General features: G+C 41.5%; 1 protein-coding gene across 1 annotated transcript; it reads left to right on the top strand.

Annotated features, from left to right (window-relative positions):
• The first annotated feature begins 723 nt into the window (after positions 1 to 723).
• LOC135519420 (interleukin-1 receptor-like 1) lies at positions 724 to 10,956 on the top strand. Its single transcript, XM_064944634.1, has 12 exons — positions 724 to 799; positions 6,258 to 6,305; positions 6,517 to 6,616; positions 6,756 to 6,996; positions 7,829 to 8,012; positions 8,191 to 8,341; positions 8,669 to 8,737; positions 8,843 to 8,972; positions 9,146 to 9,294; positions 9,410 to 9,541; positions 9,882 to 10,046; positions 10,150 to 10,956. Exons 2-12 carry the CDS (start codon positions 6,285 to 6,287, stop codon positions 10,557 to 10,559), a joined length of 1,752 nt encoding a protein of 583 aa, XP_064800706.1. The 5' UTR covers positions 724 to 799; positions 6,258 to 6,284; the 3' UTR covers positions 10,560 to 10,956.
• The last annotated feature ends 427 nt before the right edge of the window (positions 10,957 to 11,383 follow it).

Raw genomic sequence — 11,383 nt, 5'->3', positions numbered from 1 at the left:
GACGTGGTTGACACATGGATATACTGGCTTCTACAGTGACCTGCCGGCCGTCTATTAAACGCTTTCTCCTCATACACATCTCCACGTCCCTCCTGTCCAGGATGGTGTTTCCTGTTTGTCTCTTCTCCAGCCAATCCCTACCCAGGAGGAAGATTCTTAGCTCAGGGAGATTATACTGGTCCCGTATTAGAGAGAAGAGTGTATGTTATATGAAAAATAACACACATGAATTTTGCCATTACAGTATGACCAAATGTCAGTATTGCAATAAAACTGACTTGCCTAGTTAAATAATAATTAAATAAAATATATATTTAAGTGTGAAGCATCCGGTTGGGGTTTCCACTCACTACCAAATATGGTGATGGGAGGAAGCCCAGTGGCCGCCAGTGGGAGAAGATGGAGTCAGATGGAATTTGACCTACATTATGTTAATGGTCTTAATGATGAAACGTTTGACCTCAATCCAAATTTTCTGTTCCCAAAACCGGAATCTGATACGAACAGAGTGGACTAAGTTTTGTAGATTTTACCCTTTGCCAAAGTCTTAAAAACTTGCATTGTTAAGAAGGACTGCAAGGGAGAATTGAGTTATTGCACAAGCTAACGTCACAGAATAGGCTTTCCCTAATGGAAATATGCAAATACCTGCTAGAAAGCACTACCCATACTCCGGCCTACAATAGAGGTTTACACTGCTCATTTTGCTCACATTTAGCAGATTCCAGTTCCAGATATACACTTACTGTGTAAATTCTACTCTGATGCTACTTTAGACTGAGGGAGGATTGCTGCGTAGGTAAGGCTTGCAATTCATTTGATTAGATTACAGTTCACTTTAAGTGTGTTTTGTTCTGTGCAAAGCTGAGTATGCTTCAACAAGAACTATGTGGAAATGTATGCATCTATGTTGAAATTGTGCTGTTTATGGGATGTTTAGGTTCCAATGTTTGATATATTGTCATCAGAATATGGTTCATGCTTGTCTCATCAGCAAGCATCTACAGTGCACCAGCAGTGCAGTACAACATTTGAAAAACTATTGTAAAATATGCTATTTGTCAGATGACTTCTATGCGAATGTGGTAAGTTTTCACAACACTATGTACAAAACTCAAAAGAGATAATTTAAAAGGCAGTTGTTTCAAAATTCTAACCACATTTTCAATTGACTAAGTATAAAATAAGCTTGTCAAAATAATACAGACACCTTTTCACCAAACTTTATCAGTGCTACATCTAGAATATGTTTCACATTGCAATACATTGTCACGTCCTGGTCTTAGTATTTTGTGTTTTCTTTATCTATTTGGTCAGGCCAGGGTGTGACATGGGTTTTTGTATGTGGTGTGTTTTGTCTTGGGGTTTTTTCACCGGTATTGGGATTGTAGCTTAGTGGGGTTTTCTAGGTTAGTCTATGGCTGTCTGAAGTTGTTCTCAATCAGAGGCAGGTGTTTATCGTTGTCTCTGATTGGGATATCAGCTGATGTACGAAGGGCTATATAAACAAATTTGATTTGATTTGAATGTAACAAATGCATCCCCTAAACAGTAAACATGTTTATAAAATTAAGTTGCTGGGATCTTTATGAATGGAAGGTTTCACACTGCTTTACTAAAATGTCATTGCCAGTACAGTACTGTACTATTGTAATATATGCCATTTACATAGCAGGCACTTTTATGCAAAGTGACAAATATGAATCCACACATTCTTTGTATGTGACCACAGTGAGAATCTAACCCACAACTCTGTTGTTGCTAGTGCCATGCTCTCAGTATCTGAGCCACACAGGACCACCATGTTGCATGCTGGGAATGTGGGTCCAGGTGCTGAATATTTTACTACTTTAGTGCACGTATGGGTGAATTTGTTCCAGTGCTTTTGCTCCCCTGGGGTGGGGAGACTACATACAGACGGTGCTGTACACCCGATGTGGATCAAATCAAATCTAATCCAATTTTATAAGTCACATGCGCCGAATACAACAGCTGTAAACCTTACAGTGAAATGATCTCTGGTTGGAGCTGACAGTCTGCACTTTCGCCTGGTGGTCATTGTATCGATTCGGTTCTGGGGTGCTGAAGTGCAGAGCCAGAGCAGCAGGGAATGTGTCACTGTCCCAATACTTTTGGAGCTCACTGTATATCACGCCTCACCTGTCCACAATGCTAGTTAATGTATGGTGAGCATTCTGACACAAACTTATTGCTGTGCATCATCACCCAAATTGGTGCCACACATTGATGGAAGATGAAGTGAGTTTCCCTCTTATAAATCCATGATTATTTTTAAATATATAAGTGCAACACAATATTGTTGAATACAATACAGGATTGCAGTACAGGTAGTAGGTATATGATTGCTATCCCCATGAGCCACCCTCCTTCAGGCCATGGATGTAGCATGTAATGACAATAATCTTGGATTCGCTATGAAAAAAGGTTTCTCCCCAGGTTCATGAACAATAAGGATAGTTACTCTGTCAATGAGAACCTTTGGCCAAATTCTCCAAACAGATTATCACATTGAAGCCTTTAACCTAGGGTGTTTACACACTAAGTCGTCATTGGTCACCATAGCATCTCCCACCTGTAGCACACGCTCCAGCAGGTATATCTCTCTAGTCACCCCCAAAACCAATTCTTTCTTTGGCCACCTCTCCTTCCAGTTCTCTGCTGCCAATGCCTGGAACAAACTACAAAAATCTCTGAAACTGGAAACACATCTCCCTCACTTGCTCTAAGCAGCTCACAGATTCCTGCACCTGTACAGAGCCCACCTATAATTTAGCCCAAACAACTACCTCTTTCCCTACTGTATTTATTTTATTTATGTATTTATTTTGCTCCTTTGCACCCCATTATTTTTATTTCTACTTTGCACATTATTCTACTGCAAATCTACCATTCCAGTGCTTTACTTGCTATATTGTATTTACTTTGCCACCATGGCATTTCTTTTGCCTTTACCTCCCTTATCTCACCTCATTTGCTCACATCGTATATAGATTGTTTATACTGTATTATTGACTGTATGTTTGTTTTACTCCATGTGTAACTCTGTGTCGTTGTATGTGTCGAACTGCTTTGCTTTATCTTGGCCAGGTCGCAATTGTAAATGAGAACTTGTTCTCAACTTGCCTACCTGGTTAAATAAAGGTGAAATAAAATAAAATAAAAAATTAATTGAAAGCACAAGCATAATTGACACTCCTGGACTCCACACACGACCCACATGCAGTTAATAAACCCCACTGGAAACCTCCACTGTATAGCCTATAAAATAACATGTGCCTCTTTGAGCTGTCATTGTGAACTGTCACAGACAGTCACAAACGTGATAGGCCCATAAACAATTTGTTACATAGGCACCTCTGTCACAGACATATAGTCTGTTAACAATTCAGAGAGGCATGAGGTAAGATTCTATCTTCTCCTGACCTAAAGCCAAGGCTATTTTCCTATCCAGTCCCAATCCCACTGACACCCAAAATCTTCTTTCTCACATTAAAATTCCTAACTTAACTCTGTAATCCATATAGCCTACTGGAGGATGCAATATCAAATCACGTCACTTGCCTATGCATGTCAAAATACAGCTATAACATTTTCCACGCTTCTCTGCACTGTCTCGTATTTGTTGCCCATATGAGACCTTTGGTAGAGAACATGTGATCATCAAACAATATGACAGTAGATAGGCTATGGATATATTTTTAGACAGAGTTGGTCTCCGTTAAAATAGATTGATATTTCAACTATTTTAACTCTTCACCCTAGTTATTCATGCATGTCAGAGCAAAAACTAAGCCATGAGGTCGAATAAATTGTCTGTAGAGCTCTGAGACAGGAATGTGTCGAGGCACAGATCTAGGGAAGGGCACCAAAATATTTCTGCAGCATTGAAGGTCCCCAAGAACACATTGGCCTCCATCATTCTTAAATGGAAGAAGTCTGGAACCACCAAGACTCTTCCTAGAGCTGGCTGCCTGGCCAAACTGAGCAATTGGGGGACAAGGACCTTGGTCAGGGAGGTGACCAAGAACCAAAGGTCACTCTGACAGAGCACCAGAGTTCCTCTGTGGAGATGGGAGAACCTTCTAGAAGGACAACCCATCTCTGGGGCACTCCACCAATCAGGCATTTGGGTGGCCAGACGGATGCCACTCTTCATTAAAAGGCACAGGACAGCTCGCTTGGAGTTTGCCAAAAGGCACCTAAAAGACTCTCAGACCATAAGATACAATATTATCTGGTCTGATGAAACCAAGATTGAACTCGGTGGCCTGAATGCCAAGCGTCACGTGTGGAAGAATCCTTGCACCATCCCTACGGCAAAGTATGGTGGTGACAGCACCATGCTGTGGTGATGTTTTTCAGTGGGAGGGACTGGGAGACTAGTCAGGATCAAGGGAAAGATGATCAGAGCAAAGGACAGAGAGATCCTTGATGAAAACCTGTTCCAGAGCGCTCAGGACCTCAGACTGGGGCAAAAGGTTCACTTTCCAACAGGACAATGACTGTAAGCACACAGCCAAGACAACACATGAGTGGCATTGGGACAAGTCTCTGAATGTCCTTGAGTTGTCCAGCCAGAGCCTGGACTTGAACCCACACATCTCTGGAGAGACCTGAAAATAGCTGTTCAGTGAAGCACCCCATTCCACCTGACAGAGTTTGAGAGAGTTTGCAGAGAAGAATGGTGTGCCAAGCTTGGTGTCATACTGTCATACCCAATAAGACTCATATTTAAGTTTTTGCAAACTTTTGCAAACATTTCTAAAAACAGTTTTTGCTTTGTCATTTTGTGGTGTTGTGAGTATTGTATGAAAAACAATTGAATCCATTTTATAATAAGGCTGTAACGTAACAAAATGTGGAAAAAGTCAAGGGGTCTGAATAATGCACTGTATTCTGTCATTCTTTGAAGGAGGTTATCAGGCAAGCTTAGCAACTTTGCTCATTGGACTTTTGTTTGACAACTGTTACAAAGTTTTTATGATTCAACAAAGCTATACTCGGGATGTGTTCTGCGCTTCCTGGGTGCCCTCTGTGTTGAGATAGCCTACTGCTGAAATGCGCTGATAGCCTACTGCTGAAATGCGCTGATAGCCTACTGCTGAAATGCGCTGATAGCGTACTGCTGAAATGCGTTGAATGCTGCAACAAGTATTAGACGTTCATTCATGTTCCTCATACGCCAATTTCGAAGTTGTTCCAAACGTCAAATTTCGAAGTGTTTAAGGTTGAGTTTAGTCATTAACTCCAAAATATTAAGGGTAGGTATTAGCTCAGAATGGTTAAGGTTTGGGATAGGCTTAAAACAAAATATGCAACCTTTTACACCAGAAGCAGATGCTTACGCCCATCCACAACACCCTAGCAAAACCGAAACCTTCTTGAAGGTAACATCCCTCACTGTTGCCCCTAGTGGCTGGTTTCTACATCTCCCGGTGTCCTCAGACATTGATGGACGTAATTAATTGAGGAACATGATAACACTCTGAATTTATAAACAGCCTGTTTCAAAATTCACAACAATGTCATTGAGCAATCAAATATATACTCATGACTAAATATCAGTTTAATTTGCTCTGAAATCATTACATAGTGACGCAGCCAAGTCAACAAGGTGGCTCAGCGTTCTCTTATTTGGGGAGAACCCTGGCATAGAGACTATATCTTGGTTTTAAACGCTTTAAATGGTTACTGGATAAATATGAATTATTCCCTGTACTAAAACTTGGTGGATTTTGGGCAAAATATTCATTTCTAGCTGTAATTATATCTGAACAATATATTTCTATTTTGCATCAATTATTGTGAAATATGTGTTCAATGAACACACCTTTGATCGCACATGGTATAGAAATGATGACAATAAGATTTTCAGCACATTTTGTTGGGTAGTGCAAGTGTATTTTCTAATGTGAAAACAGTGTAAGAATATAGTACTTTCTGCATTAAAAGTGTTACCAGTTTGGAGTTTTGTACTAAGAGTTTTGAAAATTTACCACATGCTTGTGAAAATAGCACCAAAGCGATTTGAACAAAAAATTGAAGCAAAGACAGGTTATTTTCCATAATCTTGTTGCATGTCATGGTTTCTTCATTCAAGCTTAATATGTTACATGGCCATTTCAGTAATCCACATTATGTCAACATTTTAGTTTTCATCATTTCTGCAGTATCAATAACAGGATATCCTAAAAAGATATTGAATGAGATATATGACTCTTGTTCTTTCTTATCAGTGGACGCAAGTTCCTGTTTTGCAGAAAATGTGCTCCTTCACATTCAGGGTATGCTCTTTCAGTAATTCTTCACTCTGAACCTAAAAATGTTTTCTGCATATGTATTTTATTCCCTCTTGAAAATAAGTATGTCATGTATTGTAAGAACAAGTAAAGCATGGTCCTGATGTGTTATTATAGGGTCTTGTGTGAAATGATAGTTCCTGTCCGACTTTACAATAAGGTAACATTTTTTGTTGTTGTTCCCCTTCTCTTGTAGTTGGTGGATGGTGGTCTTGTGTTTCTGCTCCTCAGTTTGACTAGGATTTCTGCCCAGAGAGAAATGTCCTTAAACCCCACTACAATAGGTCATTATACAGGTATAGCAGCATCTTCAGATTTCACACATTTCTACATCCCATTATTACAAGGCATAGTGAATATATTGTACCTTGAACAATAGACCTCCTTTCCTTCACATGCAACTTAATCGGGTAATGTATGTTCATGTTTTGTCAGAGTCCCCATGTCAACTATGTGAAAAGTATCAAACTACTGTGACAGAGGGGGAGGCCCTTAGTTTGCCAGCCTACCATGACCTGAGTGAGTTGGTTTGGGCCAGCGTGACTGAGTTTACCTGGTACAGAAACAGAACCCAAGAGCTTCCGTCCTCTGAGGAAGAGCGTGTGCATCATCATGGACCGGTGCTCTTCTTCCTCCCCCTTTTAATCAACGACTCTGATCAGTACTACACCTACTGGTAATACAACAACTGTGTGTGTGTGTGTGTGTGTGTGTGTGTGTGTGTGTGTGTGTGTGTGTGTGTGTGTGTGTGTGTGTGTGTGTGTGTGTGTGTGTGTGTGTGTGTGTGTGTGTGTGTGTGTGTGTGTGTGTGTGTGTGTGTGTGTGTTTAGGGGTTACATTGGTACTTGAGAGCGAGGGAGCCCTGTTTGGGAGGGTGAGGGTTGAGTCTAGGGTTAGTGTTGAAACTGGATGTGTACATAGGGCTAGGGTAGGCATGCACATTTACAAAGAACAAATCTTAGGGTCCCTTGTCTTGCATGAACGTTGAATAAAATTCTATTCGAACTTACTCTGCCGATTCAAATTTTAGACAAAATATCCACAGAAAACTATTATTACCGACATCAAAACGCAGAACTCTGTGTGTGGCAATAAATATGTTTGCTCCTGACCTCAGGCCAAGTACAAGATGGAAGTACATGCACGATGATGCATGCATACTGACGGAAATTCTGCAGGTGTTTACATGGTTTTGAGCATGTGCCAGGTGATAGAAATTTCAACGGCAGTTCTGGCACTCTAAAAAGTTGGGTAAATAATACTTTCCTGTGGATATTTTGTTGCACAATTTGACCCACTGAAGGACCAACCACACAGAGAGATGATAGGGTAACATGTAATACAATTGTATTCAACATTCTGGCTTGTAAGGAATCTTTCAAAGTATAGACTCTTAGAAAAAAACATTTGCCATCTAACAGCCTAAAAGGTTCTTAAGCTGGCCCCCAGTTAGAACCCTGTTGGTTACCTTTTGGATAACTGTTACACTGTATATGCTTATGTTCCAGGAGAAATGCAGCAGGCACCTGCCTATTTTTTGTGACAGAGGTGATTGTTGTCAAAGCCCAACCGTTCGATCATTCAGTCCTGTTTAACTATATCTCAGAGTCAGCAGACAACATTGCTATTCCATGTCCTGACACCGTGGAAAAACTATGCCAGGATGGAAGAGAAAGCTTAGCCTGGTATAAGGTACTGAACATGACCAGAATGCTAACACAAACCTCAAGTCTGTAAAACTATACAACATTGGTTCTCAACTCCTGTCCTAGAGCTCCTAAGGGTGGCACCGGCTCTTGATTAGTGGATTCAGGAGTGTTACTGCTATTTCAGCAAAGACGTTTATCAAATTGTTTGTCTTTAATTTTAGAATTTCAGTCTCATTCCAAACGAGTCTGAGAGAAATCTGTGGGTGTATGGCGTCTCCAAAGCAGACGAGGGCATCTATACGTGTGTGTGCACGTGGGAGCACAATGGGACGGTTCTCAAAACTTCTGCATCCAGGAGACTAAAGATCCAAGGTATGTAGGTTGTGACTTGATGACCGCTTTGTCAATCCTCTCAGCAGTTTATTTATTTGATTTTAGCTTTGCTGAAACCTCATCCAAGATGGCAGCAGGGTCAGCAAACATGGAAACTCTAGGCTACATTACAGCAGGTTATTAGGCTACACTAGGTACATTAGGCTCCATTTATATCAAACAAACAGAATCAAAAGCAACAGGAACCCTCATATCACATGTTGGTTGTCTTTGTGGCAGCAACAATCATCAATAACATCAGTGACAACGTTTTGAATGTATCCAAAAGTATCTTTCTAACTAAACTGTGTGTTTTGTCTCCTTCAGCTCCCTCTGCCTCGCATCCTCCTCAGATCAACCTGCCTATAAACGGAAGCACAGAGACCACTGACCTGTGTAGGGATCACACCTGGATCAAATACTTTCAAAAACTTGTGTTGTGCTAGATTTGGTTTGCCCTGTATATCTCTCTGTCTTCATAGTATCTCTTGTTCTTCATAGACACCACTAAGAAGTTGAGGTGTGAAGCGTTTTGTGGGCAGAACATTGAAGACAACTGTCACGTGCGTTGGGAGATAAATGGAGTGAAAGTGGGCTCACAGCAGCAAGGCTACTCGGTGAACACCACCAGGTAGGTACACACATGCACACACACACACATGGATTCATGCATACACACAAGCACACACACACTTGTTTTTGAAAACGAGGTAACAGAATTACCACATTTCCTTGAAAGCAAGACCCCAGATTCACTGTTGAGAATTCGCTGTGTGAATGTTTTGTGTGTATGTGTTACTGTAGCGAGGTGGAGGTATCTTCAATGAGGAATATCTTCACAGCTATCCTGACCATAAACACAGTGACTATGAGGGACCTCCAGTCAAAGTTCACATGTGTTGCAATGAACGACCAGAAATGGAATTATGCAGTGGTTACTCTCAAGCTAAGAGGTAAGTACACACACTCTTAAACAAACATCACACAGACACACAAAAACACACAAAATCACACATGCAAACTCTGTAACTTTCTTGGTGTTGTGTTCTCCCTGTCTCCCCCCAATAGGGTTTATGTTTATGGGTCTATGTGTGGTGCTACTGCTCTTCGTCTTGCTAGCTGCTGTGGCTGTCAAAGTGTTTGATATCGATCTGGCGCTTCTCTTCCGTGGAGTTTTCAAATGCTGTGGTCGATCTGAGGGTAAGAACATCTAGCCACCCACTGAAGTGTAATGATGCTATTTCAAAGATTTTTCATTGTACAGAAATGCTTATTCAGCCTACATGATCTATATAGTATTGGATACCATATAAACATATTACTACATATACATGGCCCACTGATTGTGCAATGCAGTTGTCTGCAGTAGGCCCTTCTCAACAGGTCCCGGCTGGGGTCAGTCCCACTGCAAGTGTAGAAGTAATGGGCAAATTTATATTAAAATAACTCAATTTCAGTTCAACTAGAATTTAATCAAATCTCTACAATCTACTCCTTTCCTGCTGAGATTTGACAGAAACCTCTTTGTCTGAGTTTTCAGATGGGAAGGTCTATGATGCTTACGTTGTCTACCAGATGGATGGCGTAGACAAGGAAAGGGAGGAGAAAGTGTATCACTTTGTGAGCAGCGTTCTGCCCACTGTCCTGGAGCAGAAGTGTGGCTTTAGACTCTTCATCCACGGCAGAGACGACTTACCTGGAGAAGGTTGGTTCTTTCAGACTGTGTCCTACCCTCTAAGAAGCAAATGTAACAGTAATAAACATCAAAAGTTAACTTCTCCCTCTCCTCTCTGTTCTGTTGTCCCCAGACCGCATGGAGTTGGTGGAGGACTGCATACGGCTGAGCAGGAGGCTGATTGTCATCCTGACCCCCAGCTCAAGCACATTGTCAGGCTCAGGAGGTCAAGGGTCATGTGGCCAATGGGGCTACTCGTCTTCGTTGACCACAGCGGAGGACTATGACTGTCAGGTGGGGCTCTACCAGGCTCTGGTCCACAGTGAGATGAGCGTCATCCTCATCCAGCTGGGGGACATGGGGGAGGGTGGCTACACACACCTTTCCCCTGGCCTGCAGCACCTGGTCCGCAAGAGTGCCCCCTTAATGTGGCAGGAGGGAAGGCGTGGTTCGACGCTGCCCAACTCAAGCTTCTGGAAGAGGGTGCGTTACATGATGCCTTGGCCGCGCCACTCGACTAGTTTTGACAACCAGTTAATATGACTGTTCTATGTGAACAATCAGGTCTGAGGACTTGAAGTTCGTGTGGAGGTCTGGGATTCTGTTATAGAAGAGAACACCCCCAGGTTCTCTGAAAATCCTTATTCCATTCATAGTAATGTCATTAATTATTCCAGTGCTGTGCAGCGATATACACAGATTAGATGAGAACGTCACAACAACGATGTGTACAACGTGGCAGAAGGTCGTGTGTTGTTGTGATTCTGGATGGCTAGCAACAATGACAAGAAACTGCCATGTGGGGAATAGTAAGTGGCTAATTTCAGCTAGTTTTATCTTGTTCTTGATACCTTGTCTTGTTTTTAGGTATTTTGACTGATGTCACATCTATGCTAATATGACAAAATGTGCTTGCTTACTAACCAACAACTGTAACAATGTAGTTGAGAGACAACAAGTGTTCATTGTGCAACTTATATGTTTTCAATAAACATTGGAGACTAAATATAGTTTACATGTTGTCAACAATCTAAACCAACCCGTTCTGTTTGCTCCATATCTGTGCACACTTCTGTTTTTTTGCTAAACAACCAACCTGTCTATGGTGCCATAGTGACATATTGACTAAGGTCCTAAATCAATTGAAATTTACAACCTTTGAGAAACTTGTCTACTTACACAAGATAAACGTGCCGATATTATGTCAAAAGAAAATGAAGACAGGCACACACCTTCTCATGTAACACAGACCCAAACATACACACATGGTCTTGGTGTCTCTCTGTCTCTCTCTCTCTGTGTATCTCTCTCTCTCTCTCTCTGTGTATCTCTCTCTCTCTCTGTCTCTCTCTCTCTGTCTCTCGGTC

The sequence above is a fragment of the Oncorhynchus masou genome, chromosome 29, assembly GCF_036934945.1.
Source record: "Oncorhynchus masou masou isolate Uvic2021 chromosome 29, UVic_Omas_1.1, whole genome shotgun sequence".
NCBI lineage: Eukaryota > Metazoa > Chordata > Actinopteri > Salmoniformes > Salmonidae > Oncorhynchus > Oncorhynchus masou.
Note: the sequence above shows the minus strand (reverse complement) of the source record. Positions and strands in the feature narration are given on the sequence as shown.